The sequence below is a fragment of the Gouania willdenowi genome, chromosome 6 (genome assembly GCF_900634775.1).
Source record: "Gouania willdenowi chromosome 6, fGouWil2.1, whole genome shotgun sequence".
Lineage (NCBI taxonomy): Eukaryota > Metazoa > Chordata > Actinopteri > Blenniiformes > Gobiesocidae > Gouania > Gouania willdenowi.
In genome coordinates this window covers 41,788,184-41,814,019 of record NC_041049.1, presented here as the reverse complement: position 1 = coordinate 41,814,019, position 25,836 = coordinate 41,788,184, and the positions used below count along the sequence as shown (strand labels likewise).

At 36.0% G+C, this 25,836-nt stretch overlaps 1 protein-coding gene across 1 annotated transcript in view; it reads right to left on the bottom strand.

Moving 5' to 3' along the window:
* hgfb (hepatocyte growth factor b) overlaps positions 1-25,411 on the bottom strand; it is a 38,237-nt gene extending 12,826 nt beyond the window's left edge. The window contains exons 1-10 of the mRNA XM_028449861.1: positions 25,288-25,411; positions 20,460-20,619; positions 20,183-20,295; positions 19,049-19,163; positions 14,299-14,447; positions 13,056-13,176; positions 9,564-9,682; positions 5,909-6,074; positions 5,693-5,823; positions 2,720-2,813 (exon numbers count right to left, since the gene is read on the bottom strand). Of these exons, the coding sequence (XP_028305662.1) occupies positions 2,720-2,813; positions 5,693-5,823; positions 5,909-6,074; positions 9,564-9,682; positions 13,056-13,176; positions 14,299-14,447; positions 19,049-19,163; positions 20,183-20,295; positions 20,460-20,619; positions 25,288-25,336 (1,217 nt within the window). The 5' untranslated portion in view covers positions 25,337-25,411. The remainder of the gene's footprint in view (positions 1-2,719; positions 2,814-5,692; positions 5,824-5,908; positions 6,075-9,563; positions 9,683-13,055; positions 13,177-14,298; positions 14,448-19,048; positions 19,164-20,182; positions 20,296-20,459; positions 20,620-25,287) is intronic.
* Positions 25,412-25,836: the final 425 nt, after the last annotated feature.

The following is a 25,836-nucleotide window of genomic DNA, read 5'->3' as shown; positions in this document are numbered from 1 at the left end:
TACTTTTTACTGTTTTATGTTTAGATTTGTTCTTTTAAATGAACACATTTTTAAACATTTTTTATCAGACGAAGACAATAATAATAAATCCAAGATAATGTGCTTGACAAAATGTAAAAATGTGAAATTTTGTTCCATTCGCTTATTGACATTATTCAAAAAGTTTGATACATTGCATTGTGGGATATGGAGTTCTGTACACGGATGCACAAAAGTGTTTTTACTTCATTCTTACTGTGATTTCTTGTTTGACACAAAAACAAAATTGTTCCAAAGTGACTTTCCAATACATTTCTTGTGTTTTCACTGAAAATTGTGGCAAAACAATAGAGGATGTTTATTTTGGAGTTTTCTCACAAATATCCAAAATCATATTTGTCCAAAATTAAATGTCTCTTGAAGTAAGGTAAGATATCACAGGGAATACTGGGAACAAACTAATATGAAATAAAAAATTGATTCAAGCCAATCACTGTCCTCCCAGAAACACAAGAAATCATGTTAAAAATGTTGGACAAACACTTCTTTACATCAGTCTACTGGACTCCACATTCCACAATGCAATGCACCAAACTTTTCAGACAACAGCTGTGTTTTTGTTTCCACTGAAGGTTGTTATGGAGCCTGGTAACTCTGGTGAAATCTCATCCCATGAGACTTCTCTGCAGAAAGATGGATGCTCCAAACCTCCTTATAACATTCTGCATTCCTTTGTTGTTTCACGTCCAATGTGGCACTAAGAATTTTTAAGTCTAATGCTGAGAAATGTCTGCATCTCCTCTTCTATTTATGTGTACCGTGCAATGTTTTTTCAGAGCGAAGTGGTCATGTAACCGGGTATTGGCATAATTGTGGAAAGTGTTTTCATTGAACTTTTGCGTTACATTTCAACACGAAAACATCTAAAAACTTTTTAAGGATATTTGAATGTTTTTTTCACGGTTCAGGTGTTTCCATCACCAGTTTGTATTGCGCTCTTAGGATTTTGCGCCTTTCCAAAGGTAACAGAAATGCAGCTAATGTTAAAAGGAGAGTGTTTAAAGTGGAGGTCACCAACTTTCAAACTTTTAACATTTTTTTTTTTTTTTTTTTTTTAGCAAAAGATTTTAATTTATTGATCCATGAAGACTTATCTCAGGGTTTTTCAACCTTGTGGTTGTGACCACATGTAGGGTCACCTGAAAATAAAATGGGGTTGCCTGAAATATCTAGTATTAATAAAATGTAAAATATTACTCATTAAAATTATATTTCTTAATTACAAAGAAAATTGATTCATTTTTTTAATTGCAGCAGTTTCCTTAGAACAGGGTTTTTCAACCTTGGAGTCGTGACCCCATGTGGGGTCGCCTAAATATAAAATTAAGTAGCTTGAAATGTCTAGTTCTAAAATAAAATAAATAAATAATAATAATAATACTCATTCGAATTATACGTATTTTTATTTTGGATTGTATTTCTATATATATATATATACAGTATATATATACAGTATATATATACTGTAAGTATATTAAATAAACACATGTGCTTCATATACCCATTTATGTTTTTATTTAGACTGTTTTATAATTTAGGAATTAGGGCTGGGCAATACATCGAGACTGAAGATGTATCAAGTTTTCTACTTTGGGGATATAGAAAACTAATATTTCATATATCGTATGAAACAAAATATTAGTTTTAGGAGTCGCTGCTTTTATTTCTCAGAACAACATGTAGAGCTGTTTGTTCATAAATGTTCCTGCGTGGCATTATGCATCAGCAAATTTAACTTAGAAATGTATTTCTGGTCAGACTTTATTTGATAAAATTATCTAGATTTATATCATATATCACCATTTTGAAAAAATATATTGAGATATGAGTTTTGGTCCATATTGTCCAGCCCTAGTAGGAATGTTCATAGCATTTTAATGTTAATAAAGGTCGACCTACCAGATTCTAATCACATAATTGTATTTAGTAAGTGGTTGATAAGTGGCTATTTTAGATTTATTGTACTGCTATCTTAAAATATAAGATTTACTGGAGCTTGGTTGGGAGGGCGGGACGGCTCGTAGTGGGCGCCAGAAAATTTCCCCTTTTTTCAAATCCAAAACTTGACAGGTATGAATAAAGCTCAAGGAGCTTAAATCATTGGTACTCTTTTTCAAATTTAAACACAACACACAATCTCATATAATTGTATTTCTATACTTTCACTTTCTCAAATATAAAATAAAATGCAGTATAAAAATAGCTGAGCTGGCGCATATTGTCACTATTGTGCACTGATACTGGCTACTCTGTGTTTGTAACGCAGTATGAGAAACATGATCAAAAACTGAATTTTAGAGGAAAAAAGTGTGCGGGGGTCGCCAGAAATTTGTGATATAAAAATGAGGTCAGGACAAAAAAAAGGGTTGGGAACCACCGACTTTGCTGATAATTATCATCTCCAGCAGCTTTAGGTTAAAAAAAATAGAAATAAAAAGAAATAGTTAGCCTTTTTAGTCTTATTGCTTTAGTTTAACTTCCTCATTTCTATTCAGCTGACACCGATTGGTTAAACTTTGCAAGGCTCTGATAGGTTACAAGCTCAAGAAACAGGTGACAGCTTTATTTTCATTTCAGTTGGGAATGTCTGTCTACAATCTATATTAGCACTGCAGTGCTACGTCTGTTTTTCCCATTAAGGCGCTGAGGTTATAAAGTAGTGGGGATCCAGAGGGCTGACCTGTTGCTGTGGTCTCTCCAGGGAGTGCACGGCAGGTTGGATCGCGTCCTTGACTGCTGTCCTTGGTAATTCTCTCCAAAGCTCTCGTAGCAGTCTGCATTTAGACATGAAGGAGGAAATTAAGCGAGACAGGCATTTAGGATACATACATCATGGAGGAACTACAGACAGGTTCAAACACACAAGTATAAAGATATGTTACTTAGAATCAAGAGCTATAAAGCTAAAATAACCAAAATAGATGTAGAAATAAAAGCCTAAATGCTCTATGTTGTCATTAATGATCTAGAGCAGTCTTTCTTTACAACTTTTGTTCTTAAAACAGTTATGGTAACAACAATAACATAATCATTAGTGGTGGGATTCAGTTAAAAAGAATCATCTTAATTCCTTAATCTTGATTAATCTAAAAAAATCTCATAACAATATTTGACACGAGAAGCAACATTTTTCTATTTAAATGAATTTTGGTGTATGACTGAATCAATGACACTGACCGCACTATGTTTTCTCAGAGAGAAGTGGTCATGTGACCACGTCCGTCCTGTAACGTATAATTGTGGAAAAAGTGTTTCCATTGTAATTTATTGATTCAATATCGAAACATCTGAAAAACCTCCTCATGAAACTGTTAAAACTTTTTTGCATTATTTGTGTTTTTTCACATTTTTTTATTGAGCTATTTAGAATTTGTGCATTTCCAAATGTAATGGAACACAGCTAATGTTAATATTTGTGTCAATAGTTGACAGGAGAAGCAACATTTTTCAATTTAAAAGGATTTTGGTATATGACTGAATCAATAAAAACAATAAATGAGCTTAAACGACAAAAAAGTGTGTAATTAATTATCACTGAGTGCTAACATAATGTGTAATATGAAAAAAGAATATTACAATTGCACTGTTCACAAAGCACAAACTTAAATTTAACTAAGCTATATTCATGATTTTCTGGATTTCTTGTAAATGTTCTAAAACATTTGTTTTTGTGTATTTAAATAGAAAGCAGCACTTAGTACAGAACATTCCAGAGAAGTGGAAACTGAATAGTGCAATAATTGTTAGAATATCTGTGGCATGAAATAAACAGAGCAACTGATGAATTTAGCTTGAAATTCTTGCTCAATTTGAAAACAAATGGGCTTTTGTTTTTCATCCAGTGTTTTTTTTAAACTAAAATTAACGCCCACAAAGCACATTAATGACTTCTCCTGTTTCTTGTGTTGTGTTCTGTGCATCAGTATTATGGGTTTCCTGGAAACTTGTGATGAGATGAGGTTCTGCGCTGTTTGGAGTGCAAAAAAAAAAGATAAACTGCATTGTTTTTCTGTAATTTATTAATCGCAATTAACGCATTAAAGTCCCAGCCCTAATTTCTGAACTATTTTAACATTTATATGACTGCATCAAGCACAAAGCTTTTAATTGTGTTTTTGGAGTCCCTTTGTTTTGTTTTTTGTCGTACGTATATATTTCTGTCATTGTCTTCTTTTTTTTCCCCCAACGCAATAAAGTCCCAGCACTAGTAATACTACATTCAAGCTGGGTCTTTTCCATTTAAATCAACAGCAAATCCACAGATAAGTCAGAAACATTATCCATCAGGTGATAAATAATATATTTCATAATTAAAGATGTCTCAAAGATTAAAGTGTGGCTTTAGATCTTGAAGCATGAGTGAGGACTATGAAGATAAAACAAAGATTCAGAGCTGAAAACCTCCCCCATATGTGAGACCTGCTCCTTCCCTGCTATCACTGGAGAAAACTGTCGTAAAACTTTTACACTGGCTTGTATTCACTCCTAATGGGGGTTTCTCCAAAGTTTAAGAAACTCTGAGATTAAAGCTGTTGGGTCGTAATTACATTTAGAAACTGTTGCCTGGCATCGGCATGCCTGGGATGGAATTGTTTCTCAAGGGCAAACACATACAGAATCCAGTGGCTTTGTAATCAGACTGCACAGCTGTATCGTCTCAAACAAACCAAACCAGAAATTCTTTGGAAAATATAAAGATGTGTAATGAGCCAGAGCTATGGCAAGCTGTTTTAACATTTAACCAGTAAGACTTACTAGTTGCAATTTCCATTTTCACTAGTGGGAGTTACATTTCAACATGTCAAAATGTACTCTCAACATTGTAGATAACTGGAAATTAGTTTTGACATGTTACAGCTATAGTAATTACATTTTAACTCGTGAAAACTTAAATATAAATATCTGTAATTCATTTTTAATGTGCAAGAATAACCATTATACATATCTAAAATAAATTTACACGTCATAAAACAATTGTAACTACTGAAAATGTGCTTTACAATTTCACATTTTCTTACCATAGCTAGTCGTTTTCTTAATCTTTCGAATATGTCATTTGAACTAATGGAAAGTCTCTTTTTCTGATATCTAAATTTGAAATCTGCCAAGTTATAAAAGGAACTGCAGATATCTGAAATAAAGTTGTTACCAGTAATAATTTAATTTTCACTAGTTACAATAATATGTCAGATATCTGAAATTCCATTCTCACTAGTAACAATCCCAAGCTACAATCTACAATCCAATTTATGATATCTGAAAAGTAAGAACAATTGTATATTAACAATTACAATTGCCACTAGTCAAAATTACATTATGGATATCTGGACTTGGAATTACAACATGTCAAAAATATACATATCTACAATTACAAGTACTGCTACTAATTAAATGTTAAAACAGCTTGCCATAGTAGAGCTGCATCTTTAACTTCTATTTCTCCTGAAAAACCTCTAACCATGGTTCTAATCTATTTACTGAGGGCCAACCATGCAAAACTACCGTCACCATCTACTGTATTTTCCTTACAGATGGTGGTCACTCCTTCCCAAAGCTCTGTAGATCTGTCAGGTCCCACTTTTCCATTGCAATAAAGAAAACAAGCCATAAAAGTTTTGCTCTCTGTGAGAAATGAAGGTGATGACGTTCTCACCGTTGACTGCTTGGTTCTGGCCACATTGGGGGATATTGGTGCAGAACATGGTGCGAACGTGCGGGTCTGTTGTGAAGCACCATGGGAATTCCTGACCATCTGGATTTCGACAGTAATTTTCCCTCAGGTCCCTGGAAAACACAGCATGTTGTTATGGTTCCCTGTGAGTGTGCGATGCTGCTCGAGCAGATCCAGTAGATCAAGTGTCTGACTCACTTGCAGCGGTAGAGCTGAGGTAGGAACGTGTGGTTATGGGGATACTGAGAGTCCCAACTTTGGCACGTGTGTCCAGTTGGCGTCACATCTACGGTCCCCCGGTAGCTTTCTCCTCGGCCTTGGTAGCACTCTGTGGTTTCAACTACATTTCTTCTTTGCAGTGTTTCTGTGATAGAGAAGAAACATGTACATTCAAGTACTTCTTTTGTATATTCACTTTTTGTGCTTTACTGCTACCAAAAAAAATAAATAAAAATATGCAGGCAACAATTACAGGAATTCCAGACTTTCCTTTTTTAAGACGAATTCCTATTTTTACTTAATAAAGCAGCTGTTCTCAAACTTATGAAGTTTTGAGTCTGTGACATAATTTTGTGGAAAAACAACTTAGTAGTAAAATTTTACTTCTAAGATAAACAAAACAAATAATAAAATAAAATGTGTAAAAGAAATAAAAAAGAGTAAAATGAATAAACATCATCTTCCCAATAATTATAAATTATAATAACAGTATATTTTCACAAAGCTTAGACATCTTCTTCCCATTTTTATTAGGATACTCATGCAATAATCAATATATATATATATATATATATATATATATATTATATGGGGTGTCACTACACTATAATGAATTAATTGTGATTAATTAATTACAGGTAAAATTAACGCGCTAAAAATATAAACGCGTTAATCGCGTCTTTTCTATTTTTGCACCACAAACAGCACGGAACCTTTCTCAATGCACACGTTCCCGGTATACCCATAAATACTGATGCACCGACTACAACGGTAGACGCTGGGGAGTCTAAGAGTCTTTGAGCGGAGGGAAAACTAAAGCCCAGTTGTGTGCAAATTGTGCAAGAAAAAGTTTGTGGATCACTGCAGCTCTTCTAGCCTGCATCGGAGCTACCTCAATGCTAACTATGTAGCAGCTGGCACGGACAGCAGTTCTTCGGACGGTACACTAGACGGAGTAGTTAGGACACAATAGACAAGATTACAGGGTTCAGAGCCAAAATGAATAAATCCATGAGTGACAAATGAACAAAGTGAGTGGATAAATGATTGTAGTGGACAGTCAACCACTCTCTGTGGTAGAGGATGTGGGTGGGGCTACTACTACTGGAAGTGATTACTTGATGTTATTACAGTACTTTATTTTATGATGAACAATGTTATTTTTGATGTACTAATTTACTCTATTGTGATTAATGGGTCTGTTTTATACATTGTATATTATCTGAAGGAGAGAAAAAGCAACAAGTTTGGTGTTCGATAATTCTATTGATCAGAAAATTGCTCTTACTGTTTATGTGGGGAGAATTACTTGCTTACAGAGGCTCAAGAAATATTACAGATGAAAAGAACACACTAAACACTAAACAAAGACAAGAAAAACTGAAAACACAAAATTAAGTAAGACTGTTAATTAATTAGGAATGAAACACAAGTGTACAAGTAATAAATCATGTGACCAAAAATTAGGTTGGGGAGAAGGGGCCAATGTATATATTGGTATCGGTTAATTTTGTTAATTTTGTATTGGGCAATATTGGATGTCTATTAAAAAGCTAACATCAAATATCCCAAGTTATTAAGAAATTCACAAGTTTTGTGATGATTGATTTTCTGAAAGCCTAATAACCTTTGTTTTTACAAAGTTTCACCCAATCCTAACAGGAAGCCCCCTTCTAAAAAATAAAATAAAAATGTTAAAAATTAAATTTAAAAAAAAGTTATGTGCTGCTGAATAAATGAAGGGATGTTTCCAAAGGATGTTGTGTTTTAAATTAGAAGGGAAAGCATATAAGCCGAATAAACTAACAGACAATGACGTGTTGGTTTTCTCTACAATGCTACAGCAGAATATTTCAAACCAGCAAGGAGTTTTAAATTATTCTTTAACAGACATTAAGCAAATTCTAAGTTTTCTCATTTCAAACCATACCAAGTTGAAGAGAACAGGAAAATAAATGGGTTAAGTAAGAATTGCGCTACATAATTGTGGCATGACGGGATTCAAACAAACATGAAATGTTTTCTGCAAGTAATGTGCACACGACTTTGGAGTCAAACTTCCTGCTCTTCTTGCTCTATGACCATATTTTGTTCTAAAAATGCCAAGCTTTTTAATGTGATAATAAACAAAAGAATGGGGTTTGCCAGAAAAAATCTTCCCCATCTTGTTTTGATTAAAAAAGTGAGACAAAGATGGAGCACATCCACTGGCTGAGATGAAATTAAACCACAATCTGTGTCAGTGTCATCTAGTAAACAAAGTGGTAAGCCCACAAAAGAAAAGATCAATGTTGTTTTTATCTTTGATATGTGATAAAAGAATCTCTCTTGGTCCTGGTCACATTGCCCTAAGTAGGCCAGATACCATTGTACCCTGATAATATTTGCCACGGTCTCTTCTCCGGGACTCTGTCATTGTTACCCAGGGTTTCCACTGGATACGTCTCCGATGCGCCACGGCACCATTCCGGTTTTTCCCCTTTGTCCACCGTCCGGTAATCCACACCGGTTGCGTTTTGAGTGCGCCACGGTGCACTCCGGTTGAATGACTGTGACGTCATGAGACAGAGCAGTTCTCACGATATTTATATAATCGCGTGAGAACGCAGTTAAAGGTATGTGTTATAAACGCAACAATAAACAGATAAACAGGTCAGTGTTCGTAACGAAGGAGTACAAGAAGACTGGACTCTGGATTTGTCATAGACACATTTTTTAGCAACAGCCAACAGAGAAGAGATAAAACTGCACCAGTAAAACATGAACTAAATCTATATCTCTATATATATCAGTGCAGTTACAGTATGAGAGGAAACAATATAGTGAATGTAATTTTGTTTAATACACATTATGATGTCTTGGTGATGTATTTACTTGAAATATAATCTGGTGTTTTATTTTGAAAAGTAACCTGATATTTTATTGCGGAATACGTGCTTAATTTCCTGTTTAGCTTCATTTGCTCTGTGCTGATTGATGCGTCGTGCTCCGGTGTCCACCAGAAATAGAAGCCCTGCGTATATCTGGCGGAGGTCACCGGACTACCGCATCTGGAAAGGAGCAGACACGCAGCGCAGCGGACCTGGTGGAAATTAACACATAAACTAAAGTGGAAACCTATCAGCTCCGGTGGCGCGGCGGAGACGTAACGCAGCAGAGCCGCATCCAGTGAAAATTGGGGGTTATGCTTAGCGCTGTCAGCAGCATACAAAACCCTGAGAGCACAGAACAACTACAGATTCACTGGGACACACACACACGGAAACTTGACTCTGTTTCATTCCATTCAAAACCGCCACAACAATCATTATATTGTCTCACACACCAACCGATCTAAAGACAGATCACATGCACAGAACATAAAGGGTGTAACAGAAGCCGTCCGACCGTAGCGTGTCTGACCCTGATGTTGTGTCTGCGGGGGTGAGTGAAGGGTAATGTGCAGCAGAAATGGAGTATTAGCAGTTTAACAATGAAAAGTAAACAAGTGAGTTATTAGAAAAGACATAACATAGTCAACATGGTCAGCCAATGAGAGCGAGAGAAAGATCTAGTCAGATCTAGATAAACACATTTCTACTTAGCCTCCATGAAGAACCCTAATGCCTGTAACAAACACGGAGACAAAGCTCACCACAGACTTTGATGTTGCAGTACTCCCACGGAGTGTTTGGGTCTGTGGTGAAGCACCACGGTCTGTGACGTCCATCTGGGTTCCTGCAGTAGTTATCGTCAAGGCCTTTTTCCGGGAGCCTAATGCAAAGCAGGCATGTAAACAAAAGCTGCGTCACACTCAAAGTCTCAATGCAAAAACACATACGGAAAACAGTCAAAACATGTACCATGAATCAGGGAATTTAAACATGTTCCTTGATTTTGGTTTGCAGCTGAGTCTTTCCATGTTATTTTAACAAATTTTCAGCACATCCCACAGTTTTCAGCCGCAAAAAATTAAAAAATTATTAAAGAGTCACACTGTCATTTTTTTTAGTTTGATCGGATAAACACTTTTTAAGATATGGCCGATTTAGTGAGGGGGGAATTTTTAAGCATCCTCATCCTTCCAATATCTCAGGAACTACACCACATACTAATTTGGTATAGTAATACAGCTCCACCTACTCTCTCAGAATATATAAAATATCTGCTATACATTCTATCTGTTGGATATGCCAGCTCCTCAAAATTGGGAAAAAGTTATTGTACGTTTGGGTCTGGAACATGTTTGGGTCTTCAGTAAACAACTTAGCATATGACTCAGCTCCCTGTAATTTAATCAGCTTTGAGCTATGTACATAGACTGTTCACATAACTAATGATAAGTCACATATATGCATTGGTTCTTGGGTGACAGTCTCTTGAAATCTGAAAATATACTTTTTTTCACTATTTTCATTGGTCCATAACTGTATGAATGTAGGAACATTCTGTTTCTTGGGATATTAAACACTTTTTCTTCATAAGACTTCTTCATTTTTATTTTGGACCGCAACTTTGGGTAATTTCACCACTTGTGGTTATTGAAAATCCTCAACATGAGGTCATTGTAGCTTGTCTCTACTCTGTGTCTTAAGATCATTAGTTTAAACTGGCACATAATGGTAGGACAAATTGTGAATGTAGTTAAATATGCAAAAATAAGAATGAGATGTGGTGAAAAGAGGTTAAAAGTGACAAGAGAGGATCAGCATATGCAACATTAGGTGGAAAAGTGGTAGAAAGTGTTTATAAGTGCTGAAAATGTCTTGAAAGTGGAAAAAAAATGCAGAAAAAACATTCTAATTTGATGAAGAAGTGGCAGAAATTGGAGTAATGTAGCAAAAATGCAATAATAGGAGCAAAAATATGGCAAGAAAAAGTGATGAAAAAAGGTTAAAATATGGCAAGTTTGGTGAAGTTGTAGTGTTACAACTGCTGTTGTATGTTGGGTTTTGTTTTGTGTTCTGCGTAAGTTTCTGTGTTGTGCACTGTGGGCGTGTCTCTCAATTAAAAGCCGAACCTGGACTGCACACGTGGTCAGAGAAGGAGAAGAGTCCACGCTGGATTGGCTGAGCTTCAGTGGAGGCTGGCTATATAAGGATTGAGAGCGTTTAGAGGGTGGGTCACCCTAACCCTGCTCCAATTCAATTGACAGTGTGTCAGACGCTGGAGTGGTTTGTTTAATTTTAGGTCTTTTAGTTTAGCTCAGTTAGCTAAAACGGATATTCTTTTTGCTTGGATTCTGAGTAACCCTGTTTTGTATAAATCCTTATATTACGTGCAACAAAAAAATGGCCCTGATTTTGTAAGACGTGTGTTGATGTGCTGCTTGAGGTTGGTTTGAGGTGGTGCCTTCATGTGCCGTTCAGTAGCTCCTAGGCTGAGCGTAACATGCAGAAAAATGGGAGTCTGAGGGATAATAAGTTAGAAATACTGCAGGTGGTCTTTGGTTAAAGCAGTTCATCAATGCTCCAACAGTTTATACAAACAGTGGCGTGATAAAGGACGTGCTAATGAGTCCCTGCTAATCAGAACAATATGCATTTCCACCACTTGGATTACTCATCACTCAGCTGACACACACACACACACACACACACACACACACACACACACACACACACACACACACACACACACACACACACACACACACACACACACACACACACACACACACACACACACACACACACACACACACACACACAAAGATAATGTAAGGAAAAGCTCCACACGAGTTCAAATGAATGGCTTTAAATAAATGAAACCTACGCAGATTAGATAAGAATAACTCATATGGTTTGAAATGCAACCTTTCTTAGAGTAGAAGAGAGAACAATGTGATTGTATCTGATGCAAGGCCCACATTATCAACAATGTTTGAGTTTAGAATAAACAAATGTTTTGTGTTTTTTTTTAATCATTTTGGTGTATCTTTTGTTGATATGTGTGTTTTTGTAGTCATTTTGTGTGATTTTGTTGTCTTTTTGTGCGTTTTTATGTAATTACCTCCACAAAGGTCTTTATTACTTTTGCAAACGAAAACGGTTTTTGGAAGCACGTTGGTCAGTCTGTTTGTTTGTTTGTATGTGTGTTTGTCTGTTTGTGTAAACAACAACTTGAAAAGTTATGAACCGATTTTGATGACATTTTCAGGAAATGTTGATAATGGGACAAGTGACAGGTGATTAAATTTTGGTGATGTTCTGACTGCTATCTGTATGTCCCATTAATTTCCCCATCCACACTGTAGAACGCCCGTTAAAACATTGTTTTAGAACACTGATTATGTGATGTCATCAGTGTACGATCATGTACACAAACAGACACATACACACACATACACACAAACACAAATAGACTGACCAACATACTCCCGAAAATCGTTTTCATTTTGGAACAGTGTCTTTGTGAAGACGTACAAATCCGATTGGCCGTTTTCGAAAGTCTGCGCTAAACGAGCGTGGGTTCATTACTTTCGAAAACGAAAACGGTTTTCGGGAGTATGTTGGTCAGTTTAGTTGTTTGTCTGTTTGCGTACACAATAACTTGAAAAGTTATGAACAGATTTTGATGCAATTTTCAGGAAATGGTGATAATGGGACAAGGAACAGCTGATAAAATTTTGGTGATGTTCTGACTACCTCAAGGAAAAAAAAAAAAAAAAAAAAAAAACCCTCTGGATTTCAGGAAGATGGACTCATTCTCTCAATTCAAAGCCGGACTCAAAACCCACTTATTTAGAACAGCATTTCCCACCTGACCCCCCCTGCTCCGTCCCTGTGTTTTTACTTTTACTGTTGTTTTTATACTGTTTTAGCTTAAATGTTTTATTGTGGTTCAATACTATGTTGTTGTGGTTTTATCATGTACTGTTAAGTGATCTTGGGTGACCTGAAAGCCATTGATGTTCAAATAAATTGTATTATTATTATTATTATGATTATTATTATGATTATTATTATTATTATTTATAATTTAACTTTAACAAACATACACAGGGTTTACTGATCTCTTTTCCACATTGAGTGCACAACAAATTCACAAATTGTCATTGCAGTGCTCACATACCAAGCTTTGTGTGATGCAGATGCAGGTGTGTGCATGCGTGCACGTGTGCGTGTGTGTTGGTGTGTCGCCTCACCTCCTAGGGTGGTAAGAGTGTTTATGTGGCTCATCCAGGTCCCAGCGCTGACATTCTTTCCCACTTTCTGTGTGGTCCATGGGTCCTCTGTAGTCCTCACCATTACACTGCATACACTCCACTACACAACACAAACACAACTGTTACACACACCCACGTTTGTATCACTGTTGCCAGTGATATTACAATAAATGCCATTGCAATGATATACTTCATAGCATTTCATATTATTTTAAGCAACGTTATTTCAATGATTCATGCCAGCTGCTAGCATAGCATTAGCTTGTTTATTGTTTATTTTTTTCTGTCCTATTTCCTAGACAAATGAATTAATTCACAAATCCAAAAAAAGTGTGGCGCTTACAGTATGAGGAGGGGTGCCAGTGTGGAAAGGAATCTAACATGTGAGCCAATATTGGAGCATTAATATTAAAGGTGTCTGTGCCAATCTGATAATAATATTGGATAAATTGGGTAAATTATTTGTTTTTCTTGGATTTATTGAGGTTGTTTTTTAGGGTCTTCCAATTTTTTTTCTATTAAATTGTAGAATATGCTTATGTTAAAAATATTTGTACTTTATGATATTGTATTTATTGAGAATATTTTTTGTTTTATTTTATTTTATTTTATTTATTTATTTATTTTTTTTTGCTTTGTTTTATCTTTTATATTCCATTCTAAAATAAAAGAGGGGGACATTTTTTAAATTCATTTTTAATGTATTTAATCTAATTGTAGAATAATTTTTGTTTAAGCTTAAAATCGACGCAACTCTTTGGTGAATTATAGCTCATGTATGGATTAACTTATTTAACTTTTGTTGCACTGACTAGAACTTGAGAAGGTAGACATCATGTAAAATGTGGCCTGACCTCCCAGAAACAGGTTCATTATAATATTGATAAGACGTAAGTGCCAAAAAGTAATATTGTACAATAGAACATAGAAAGCATTTAGAAAGGGCTTTTCCTTCATTGCAACCACATGTTTCTTCAGGGATGGATGGAGCTGCTAACCATTCATAACAGAGAGATTAATATCCTCCAACATTCCAACGCAGGTTTTATGCAGAAACCATTTACAAAACTCAAGTGGAATGGAACGAGAAGAGGGGATTAAACTTAGAAACAGCTGCTGAGAACCTGCATGTGCAGCAGCCACATGTGCACACACTTCATGGTGTGTTTGTGTGTGTGTGTGTGTGTGTGTGTGTGTGTGTGTGTGTGTGTGTGTGACCTACCCTGGGAGCACTGGGGGATGCCGCACTCCTGGTGCCGGAGGTGGGGCCGGGGGTCGGTAGTGAAGCACCACGGGCCGGACGTGGAGTTGTCTGGGTTGCGACAGTAGTTTTCCCTAAGGTCCTTTTTCATGAACCTTTGAGGCATGAATCTGTTTGGAGCAGAGCTAAAGTTACACAGAGAAACATGTCCATAGGACACCTGATATGGATATCAGTGATATCAATCATTATTAAGCTCTATAGTGCTCAATATAGGTTTATTATTGCACGGGTTAGCTTTACTAGTGAAGCAATAATAATTATTGCTTCACTAGTATGAATTAATTAATTGCTAATAAGGGGGCAGAGAAAGCAAATTCAGGCTTGCCATTAGCTTTTGAAAGTATTCCAACCAAACAGGGAGCTGGATTTGGTTCTAATCCCACCTACATTAGGTCTACTAGTACTACTTTTGGCTTTAGGCAAGGCAAGGAAAGGCAAATGTATTTGTATAGCGCATTTCATACACAAGGCAGCTCAATGTACTTTACATGATCAAAAAGTGCAACAGAAAACATTCAACAGCTTAAAATCTATAAAATGATCATTTAAAATAATCAGTAAAATCATTCAAATCATCAACAAGCACATTACATCAACAACATGATCAAAAATCTCCCTCTCAATCATAAGCAGTAGAGAAAAAAAGTGCCTTTAACTTTGATTTATAAATGTTCACATTGGATGCTGACTTCAGCTCTGCTGGAAGTTTGTTCCACTTCTTTGCAGCATAACAACTAAAAGCAGCATCACCATGTTTACTGTGAGCTCTGGGCTCCACTATCTGACCTGTGTCCATAGATCTGAGAGACCTGCTGGGTTCATACCTGACTAACATCTCACTGATGTATTCTGGACCAAACCCATTCACACATTTATACACCAGCAGCAGAACTTTAAAGTCTATTCTGAGGCTGACTGGGAGCCAGTGTAAAGACTTTAAACTTGAGTAATGTGCTCTGACCTCTTTGTTCTGGTTAAGATCCGAGCTTAGTATTTATTAGTACTAATAGTAGACTAAACACATTCTACTTGTATTACTAGTGAGATATTTTAAGTGTAATATTAGTATCAGTAAACAAAAACAATTTTTACTAGTAAAGGTCTTTGGCGCACTAGTGTGCAAATAGAGCTTACTCGTAAAGCAAAATTGTCTACAAGTCAACAACTTTGTGTCACTAGTAGTACTACTCAGAGGTGTAAAGAGTACTGATCCTATTCAAGTAGAAGTACTGTTGCTTGATTGAAATTGTACTTAATACAAGTACAAGTAAGTCATACATAAAATACTCAATTACAAGTAAAAAGTAAATCAATTACATAGTACTCAAAATAATAGTTACTAGTTACTTTCACCCCCCACGTATCTCATGTATAAACTTAAAAAGGTAGGCAAAGTTCACGTTGCTTTATGATCCTGTCGCCTTTCCTTTAACAAATTACATTATTTATTATAAAACATACTTAAGTTCAAGTAAAATTACTGTTTTAGAAATATACTCAAAGTACCCATAAAAGCCACTCAATTAGAGTAACGTGAGTACTATTGTAATCCATTACTTTCACCTCTGGTACTAGTCAAGTTTTTACTGGTAACGTATTTTAAGGCTACTAGTACTAATAGTAACACAAAATCACTGTCACTAGTAGTACTAGATTTACTAAATGTTACTTGAAAAAACTCAAAGCTTTACTAGTACTACTAGTAAGATTTACTAGCTTTCCTTACTAGCTTCACTAGTAAGGTCTGCTCATGGACTAGTGCTCCAAAAACATTAACTAGTAAAACAGGTTTCACTAGTTGTACTAGTAGTACTACACTCATATCTCCCTCGTAGTTGAATGATTTACTAGTAGACCTAATGCAAATGAAGTAGGAGGGATTAGAAACCAATCGAGCTCTCTGATTGGTTGGAATATTTTTGAAAGCCAATGGCAAGCCTGAATTTACTTTATACCATTAGCATATGATGCTAACTAGTGACACCTTTTGCTTCACTAATAAAGTCTACTCAACCACTAGTAAACCTAAATTGAGCACTAGTGGAGCTTAATAATGGTTGATATCACACTTATTTTTATATTAAATGGCTGCCAAACTTTACAGCTAAAATACCCAAGGCTCCTTTATTCTACTCCTGACTTCACATTTCTTTTACACTGGAGAGCTGCTGTTTGACTAAAGACTTACCTGGAAACACTATGAGTAAAAAATGGCTTCCATAAAAGGCCAAACTTTAGAATACATGACAGTATTATTCAAAGAAAAAGCATCAACATGTAAAGCTAATACTAAATATAAACCTTATCTCTAACAGCAGGCCAACACGTGGATAGCACGTGGCTAACGACCCACGATGATAGACACTCAATCATTTTTCCTTGTGAGGATGAAAGGACAAAGCTACAGTATAAGAAGTGCAGCAATGGTTTGAAGGACATTTAAAAGAGAGTGGAAAGGTTTGTCCGTGTGTGTGCCTGCCTGAATGTCAACTGATAAAATATACAAAAAACCTGGCTTTAATTAGCTGAGCTAATAACAGTCTGATGAAGCAGGTTCACGTGAGGTACAAAAGTGCACTGCTGACTTTGATTTTTCATTTAATACCTCAGAGGAGATGTTTGACTCATTTAAAGACTAATGCTGCTTTGTTTGCATTAAAAAAACGAAATAATGTAACATTCATTTATCATGCAGACAAAAAAGAAAGACATTAACATAACATGAGGTTAGAGTATCTATAAAACAAAGCCTCAAAGTCTTATGTTCCTCTTGTTTTTGTATAGAAATGATCTTCTTAAATGCATCTGTTCTACAGATCTTTGAAAGGTATTATTTTAAACAAAGTGTCTATAGTTCCGGATCCAGACCTCAGACAAACTTGACCATATTTCCGGCACTTCTTGTGCGCATGCGCAGTGCCGTCACCGCCGGCCGTTTTCTACATAAGCGTAATGTGCCTATGTCCCCACCATATTAGGATGGCTGAGTGGTCTAATGTGCAAGACTCAAGGATTTTTCATGCTGCTTATGTGGGGTTCAAATCCTTATATACTTATATATTTTTTTCATTTTAACATATTTAACACTGCAAATTCCACCATAAAAAATACATATGCAAAAAAAAAAAAACAATTTAGGGTATTTCCTGGGTTAGGGATAAAATAAAACTGACGGAACTATAGCTAGAAGGACATGCACACAGGAAGTGCCGGAACTATAGTCAGGATTGTCTGAGGTCCAGGTCAGAACCAACAGCAACAGCCTATTTTAAATGACCTCTTGTTCAACTCACAACACTGGTAGAAGATTGAACAACTATTTGGCTAATGTGATTAAAAAAGAACAAAAACCGAAAACTTTGATTTGATGGGAAAGAATTGAATGTCAGGTTAGCATGATTTATTGAAGTCATTTAAACTAGATAGATAGATAGATAGATAGATAGATAGATAGATAGATAGATAGATAGATAGATAGATAGATAGATAGATAGATAGATAGATAGATAGATAGATAGATAGATAGATAGATATTCAGCAAAACAATTCATGCAATTTAAAGTAGCTGTTACTGGAAATGAAAACCATATGCTCTTGTCAAACAAATTGAGTGTCAGGCCTTAAGCTGTAAAATTTACTAGAAAAGTTCACTCCGAGCTTTTCCAGATATTGTCAGTTATGTGGATCAATGATCCTCATCATGATACCATCATCATTCACACTTTAAAGGCTTGGAAGACATGTACTGTATATCCCCATTAATAACCAAACAGTAGGTCACAATGTATATGGACACCTCATTTTGTTGAATAATTGCAATGAAACTTGGTGGAATAATAGAGAATTACACCCAACACTGAGTCCAATTTTACAAAGATCGGTCAATTACGAAACGAGATAAGAAATACTGAAATTTCATTAATGATGAGAAATAGGGATTTTCCAATTTTTGAAACTGATCAAGAATTTGTATCTTGATCTAGATCCCCTTCAATTTTTAATGGAATCTCCAATTGTTTAAGATCTATCTTTGGTTAGAATTGTGTCAAAATCTGTGAAGTATAATCTTGCTAAAAGACAAAGTAAAAAAATGAATAAATAAACGTGGTAAAAAATATAAAATAAACACTGGTGAGTATGAGTATGAGTATGAACCATGCAAATGAACCATACACATGAAATTAAAGTTTTTGTTTAGTTTTTTTTTTTTTTTTACAGTTTTAGCTAACTAAAAGAAGAAAAAAAACTACTTCTGCACTTTTGACCAATGAGTATTTTTTTCTAATTTTGGGGGGGGTTGGCTCGCGAAAAGATACACGAAAAGATTTACTGTGATTGCACAAAGACGATGATGATGATGATGACGATGACGATGACGATGATGATGATGATGATGATGATGACGATCTAACTCCAGCAGACACGCACACATGCATCTGAACCCACATGCACCTAGATAAACACTGAGCAGGAAATGATGTGCGAGTGTTACGTTGAGGTCATTTCTGACGAACGACTGTTCCCTGGAGCATAATCAAGCCCTAATACATCATACATACACACACACACACTAACATGAATATTTGCTGGGATTAGCCTCTAGCTAATAGACAATTGCATCAGATAACAGGCCAATGCTAACAGTGAAAAGCAGCTTGTGGTTGCTGTATGGTTTGATATTGTGGTGAGAAGTAGAAAACTTTCTTACTTGTGCTCGTGTGGAATAGGAGAAGACCAGGCTTGACACACGATCCCAGACACCGTCACTGACCTACGTCCTCGATAGTTCTGACCTGTTCCCACGATGCACTCTCTCACAAAGTCTGATACAGAGACAAGAGGTGATGTGTAATTACAGAATCTCTCCCGGTCAGACTGCCCTACGCAGGCCAGATGCCATGGTACACTGATAGCATTCACCAAGGTTTCTGCCTGAGGAGGCGCCGCTATGTTATGACTACTGGTATCAGCAATATACATAACACGGAGAGCAGTATACAGCAGCAGATTTACTGAGGTACACACACTGAAAGCTGGATTTAGAAAAAGAAGAAGAAATTAAGAATATTTCCTGAACTATTTGAGGCCCTTTTGCTTATTTTACTCTTTTTTTGCAACTAGACCAAACTTGCCAAATTTGAACAATACTCCCATTTTTCCAAGTTCTCCACCAAATTTCCTTTTCTGCACACTGTTTATACTTTCAAGACTTTTTAGACCATTCCACCACTTTTTTTATGTTGCATATGTTGACCCATTATTGACACTTTTAACGTCTTTTCACCATATTTCATACTGTTTTTTGTTGTCAATTTAACTACTACATTTACAAGTTCTCATATCATATCACATCTCATTCTGTCTGTTTTTGCCCACTTGAATTTGAAAATTTAAACCAATTTCCGTGGTTTTTAAAATCCCATTTCACCAGTTTATTAGGACTGCACGTGTATTTATATGTAGCTAACCTTTCCTGCCAAAAAGGCTGCAAAGCCTTGATGTTCACAGACAATTTCTGTTTCTTACAAATAGGGAGGGGGGTTTTTATAGTTTAAAACAACAACAAAAAAGTGTCGTAATGACAGAAAATGAAACCTAATGGGACAATAAACACAACAATACTCCCTGCCCTTCCTTGATTTTCCCCTGAGTAGTCCATGCCTCCAATCACAAAGTGAGCATTTATAAAGCAATCACGTTTCTGATGCAACAAATTCCTTTGAATGGTGTCAGTTGAACCAGGACGGAAAAGTGAAATCTAATCTGTTTCAAAAATATTTCATCAGCGGGATACACTTCAGGGTGCGTGTGTGTTCGTTTGAGGAGAAACAAGGAAGCCAACCTTTTTTTTGGTAAAGTTGGTAGTTGAAGTTCTGGTGGCTCTCAGCTCCTGGTGAGTTCCTGTCAAATGAAAGCCACTGGCATTTCCTGTTTTGCAGATCATAGAGGAATGCTCTAGAAAAAAAAAGAGAGAATGTGAAAAGTTTTCTTCGGCAATTAACACAGCTGAGGATCCCCAAAGGGGGTGTGGCTGTAAACATGATGCACACAACGTTAAACATTGCTCTGGAGCTACTTTGACACAATAATAATAAAACATGTCTTTATAGTGGTCCGACCTGCAGATAAAAGGAAGTCGTTTATTGCGGCTGCAGGCTTTGGCACACTTCACCAGGCTCAGCTTCCTGCTTTTGGTCAGGTGGGCGGAGTCAGGAGATCCAACCGTCAGCTGAACGCCGTCGGTTTTCTGGTAGTCCTGCAGAGCATTTCTCCGGCTTTCTGTGACACAATTAAACAACGAGATCACTGCCTCAATTCATGTGAAGGGTTAGAGCAGTGCTTTTCAACCTTGGGGTCGTGACCCCATGTGGAGTTGCTCACAATTCAAATGGAGTATTTGATTTAAAAAAAAAAAATACTGATTAAAACTGTATTTTTGTATTATTTATTATATTTTTTTAATTATTATACTTTCTCAAATTAAAACACCACACACCATCTCAAACAACTGTATTCTATACTTTCACTTCCTCAAACATAGATCTAGTTGAAATAAATTCAGTACAAAAATATCCGAGCTGGTGCATCTCATCACAAGTACTACTTGTAACACTATATCACAAACATGATGAAAAAAAAATGTCTTTGGGGTCTCCAGAAATTTGTGATATCAAAAAGGGGTCACGACCCAAAGAGGTTGGGAACCACTGGGCTAGTTTATATACAGAGATATTTCATCAGTGTTACGAGGCTCCAAACTTCAATGAAAAAAAATTTCAAAATGCAATTATACTTTGTTGAAACTTTAGGAATATTGCTTTTATTTTGCAACAAACTGTAATGGAAACAGCGAGTGTAGCTAAAGTTTGATTGTCAGGAGTTTGGTGTTTCTTTTCTGTTCTGTTTTACCAGCCCTGAATGTTAAAGTCAAATGCTACCAGCTCAGATTATGGTACTGCTGGATGTTTTTTCTTGTTTTCTACATCGGTACATTGTGTTTGCTCCTTTAAACTTGTTGTTTATCATGTTTAATGTCATTGGTTTAATGTGATCTGATAATCTCACAAATAATCACAAAAAGAAGTGACTAATAACAAATTAATCTGCATTGCAAACAGAAAAAGTTAGAATTGAAAGATTGCAAATTGACCAGGGCCAATTCACCATACAGGTACATCTAAAAAAATTATTATAACATGAAAATGTTCAATATTTTTTGTCACTCATTTCAGAAAGTCAAACCCATATATGATATAGGCTCATGACACATAGAGTGAAATATTTCAAGCTTTTATTTCTTGAAATTTTGATGATTATGGCTTACAGATAATGAAAACCCAAAATACAGTGTCTCTGAAAATTAAAATATTACATAATATCAATAAAAAAAGGATATTTAAAAAAAATGTAAGGTTATGAAAAGTATGTTAATTTCTATGCACTCAATACTTGGTTGGGCCTCTTACAGAATGAATGACTGCATCAATGCAGTGTGGCATGGAGGCAATCAACCTGTGGCACTGCTCAAGAGTAATGGAAGCCCAGGTTGCTTTGATAGCAGCCTTCAGGTCATCTACATTGTTGGGTATGATGTCTCTCATTTTCTCATTCTTGACAATAGCCCACAGATTCTCTATGGGGTTCAGGTCAGGCCAGTTTGCTGGCCAATCAAGCACAGTAACACCATGGTCATTGAACCAGCTTTTGGTATCTTTGGCAGTGTGTGCAGGTGCCAAATCCTGCTTGAAAATGAAATCAGCATCTCTATAAAGCTTGTCAGTAGAAGGAAGCACTCCTGAACAGAGACAACGTCAGAAGCATCTTACCTGGCCTGTGGAGAAAAAGAACTGGACTGTTGCTCAGTGATCCAACTTCCTTTTTACAGATGAAAGTACATTTTTGCATATCATTTGGAAATCAAGGTCCTAGAGTCTGGAGGAAGAGTGGAGAGGCTCAGAATCCACGTTGCTTGAAGTCCAGTGTGAAGTTTCCGCAGTCTGAGATGATTTGGGCTGCCATGTTTTAGAGCACTTCATGCTTCCTTCAGCTGACAACCTTTATGGAGATGCTGATTTCATTTTCTAGAAGGACTTGGCACCTGCCCACACTGCCAAAGGTACTAATAGCTGGTTCAATGACCATGGTGTTACTGTGCTTGATTGGCCAGTAAACTGGCCAGACCTGAACCCCATAGACAATCTATGGGCTATTGTCAAGAGGAAGGTGAGAGACATCATACCCAACAATGTAGATGACCTGAAAGCTGCTATCAAAGCAACATGGGCTTCCATTACACCTGAGCAGTGGCACAGGTTGATCGCTTCCATGCCACGCTGCATTGATGCAGTAAATCATGCAATAGGAGTCCCAACCAAGAGTGCATAGAAATAAACATACGTTTCACAACTTACATTTTTGTTAAAAACATCCTTTTTTTATTGATCTTATGTAATATTATAATTTTACAAGACACTGAATTTTGGGTTTTCATTATCTGTAAGCCATAATCATCAAAATTTCAAGAAATAAAGGCTTGAAATATTTCACTCTATGTGTCATGAGCCTACATCATATATGGGTTTGACTTTCTGAAATGAGTGACAAAAAATATTGAACATTTTCATGATATTGAAATTTGTTTAGATGTATCTGTATACAACAACAGTCTCCATCCAAACTGACCCTAATCTGTTTTCCGTAGCCCCTCAATAGCCACAGACGGACTCTTCCAAACATCACTATTTTTTCATCCTGAACAGATTAAGTTTTTGGTAATATCTCTTCAAAGTCTTTAAATAGACAAAGCTGTGTTTATGAGCTAAAATAGAGAGAATCTCTTTGTTATTAAACTCAACTTTGAAGTAGAGTTTAACGCAGGGGTTCTCAACCTTGGGGTCAGGACCCTATTTGGGGTTGAGAGATACTGGGAGGGGGTTGCCAGATATCTTTAAGAAATTAATAATATTTTTTGAACAGATTCAGCCAATTCCTGCATATTTTTACTCTTTTTCTACAACTACCCAACTTGCCATGTTTTAACTTGCTTTCATCACTTTTTTGTGTCCTATTTTTGCTCCTTTTAATGCATTTTTGCTACATTACTTCCATTTCTGCCATTTCTCATCAAAATCCAATGCCTTTTCTGCACATTTTTCCACTTTCAAGACATTTTTGACACTTATAAACCCTTTCTACCACTTTCCCCACCTAATGTTGCATATGTAGACCAATTTTAACCTCTTTTCACCATATACTGTATCATGCTTATTTTTACCAATTTACCCACATTCACAATTTGTCATGCCCATTATTTACCAGTATAAGATAATTGTTCCTACTTTTTTCTGCCACTTTTCAGCCAATATTGATGGTTTGAACCTTGTTGCGGTCCACTCTAATTTTCAACTTCTAACCAATTTCTGTGGTTTTTAATATCACATTTCACCACCTTTTCTACCATTTTTGTTCACTTTGAACTCATTTGATTTCTGATTAAAACAAGGATTTTCATCTTTAACATGACTATATACTATATGGCCTAAATAATAATAAACTTCCTGGATAACTGTGGATATTATTCAGATAAATAAATAAATGTTATTATCACAGATTCATAGAACAATGGACCATCATTTTGCTGACTTTATGGATGGACCCCAAAAATCTCTCCCCTTTATTCCCCCTATAGATGGCCCTGTTTTTCAATGTTCATGTCTGTGTTCAACCACCTTCAGGTTCAGTGGGGGTCCCTGGTCTCTGGAACCTTTATTTTCCAGGTCGTGGGCTGAAAAGGCTTTTTTTAACGCATTTATCAATACACAACATTTTGTAGACAGCCAATATCAGCTGTTTGTTGTCATATTGTGAATTGGCCCTCGTCAGCTTCCGTAGATTTGACTTCATTAACAAACCATCAACTTTCATCACAATATTGTATTTTGAGTTAATTTTCGAAAGTTCGACTTTAATCTTGTCTTTTCAACTTTAATGTTGATTTGCCCAAAATCATTGTCTCAATCAAAATTGGCCCTAATCTGCTTTCATACTCAGAGAGCGCAAACCTCTGCCAAGTACCAAATAAACCTCCTCTTTGCCAATACATTAAGTTTTAAATGGGCATTTGTGTAATGCAAAAAGTCAGCAGCAGGAGGTGCTGTAAAACCAGCTCAAAGAAGTGAACATAGGGATTTATCAAATTTTTTGGAATATGCCCAAAATCTAATAATTCCAGAGCATCTCATCATACTCTTTATACAAACTAATAAATCAATGAATAAAGTCATAATAATTGTATTTTACTTTACAGTAAATCTACTTTCTGTGTTCCTATTTCATGCTCTGCAACATCTGGCTATGTTTATTTCTTCTTCTGTTCAACATTGAAATTAAAACATGTTTTACATTACATATCGAATCATTATTTGGTTAAAAAAAAAAAAAAAGAAGATAATTGTGTATTGAACCAATAACTCACTTGCAGTGCAAAACTTGACGTCACAGATAGATGAGTTTATGGACTAACAAAAGCATTTATGACTCTTTTAAAGTTATATAAAAGAATCCATCCTACTTTCATTTTCCTACTCCACTCTGTTTTATATGGACATGCCTTCCCTAAGTAGAATGTAAGCAACAGAAGGATGTTAAAAAAAAAAGCAGAGTCAGATTTATCTGATTACATAAAGACTGGAGGACTTTAACACAGAGAGTGTTTCTCCTTTCCTCTCAGTTTGTAAAGCACATAAACAATGTTTATATTTCTGCTGAACGTATTGATTAAGAATTGAGGAAAAGACCCAGTCATAAATTATAATAATTTGAAAAACTACAACACAAATGATTAGGCAGCTTCTTCTAAAAACACTATGAGGTGAAAAAAAAAAGTGCCGTTAAATCTGCACTTCGTCTTTTCTGCAGAAAAAAAAATTACAACCCAGCTAAACTTACCGCAGCAGGAAATAATAAAGAGTCCTGAAATGAAGGAGTAAATCCTCATGGTCCCTTTGTGGAGCCAGATGACGATGATGATGATGATGATGATGATGATGCTAGTGCTGCTGCTAGTGCTGCTGTGATGTGAGCTCGGAGAGGAGGATGAATGCAGTTCCTCTAAGTACCACCTTCTCTCTCTCTCTCTCTCTCTCTCTCTCTCTCTCTGTGCATTGACTTCCTCTCAGATAACACTCTCCTCTCTAATCCATCCCTATTCTTTATTCCATATTGCCTTGATTATATCACACATTGTTACTGTATTTGTAAAGAAAATGCTGTTTCATTTTTGCCTTAACCATTTTTCTAGAAAAATAATAATTTTTGTATTATTTGCTTTGTAATTGCAGATATTTCCTTTCATTAAGGTAAAAATGACAAAAAAGATGCACTATCTCCCTATTTCAAGATACCAACAGCATTAGATAGATAGATAGATAGATAGATAGATAGATAGATAGATAGATAGATAGATAGATAGATAGATAGATAGAGTTAGGTCCATAT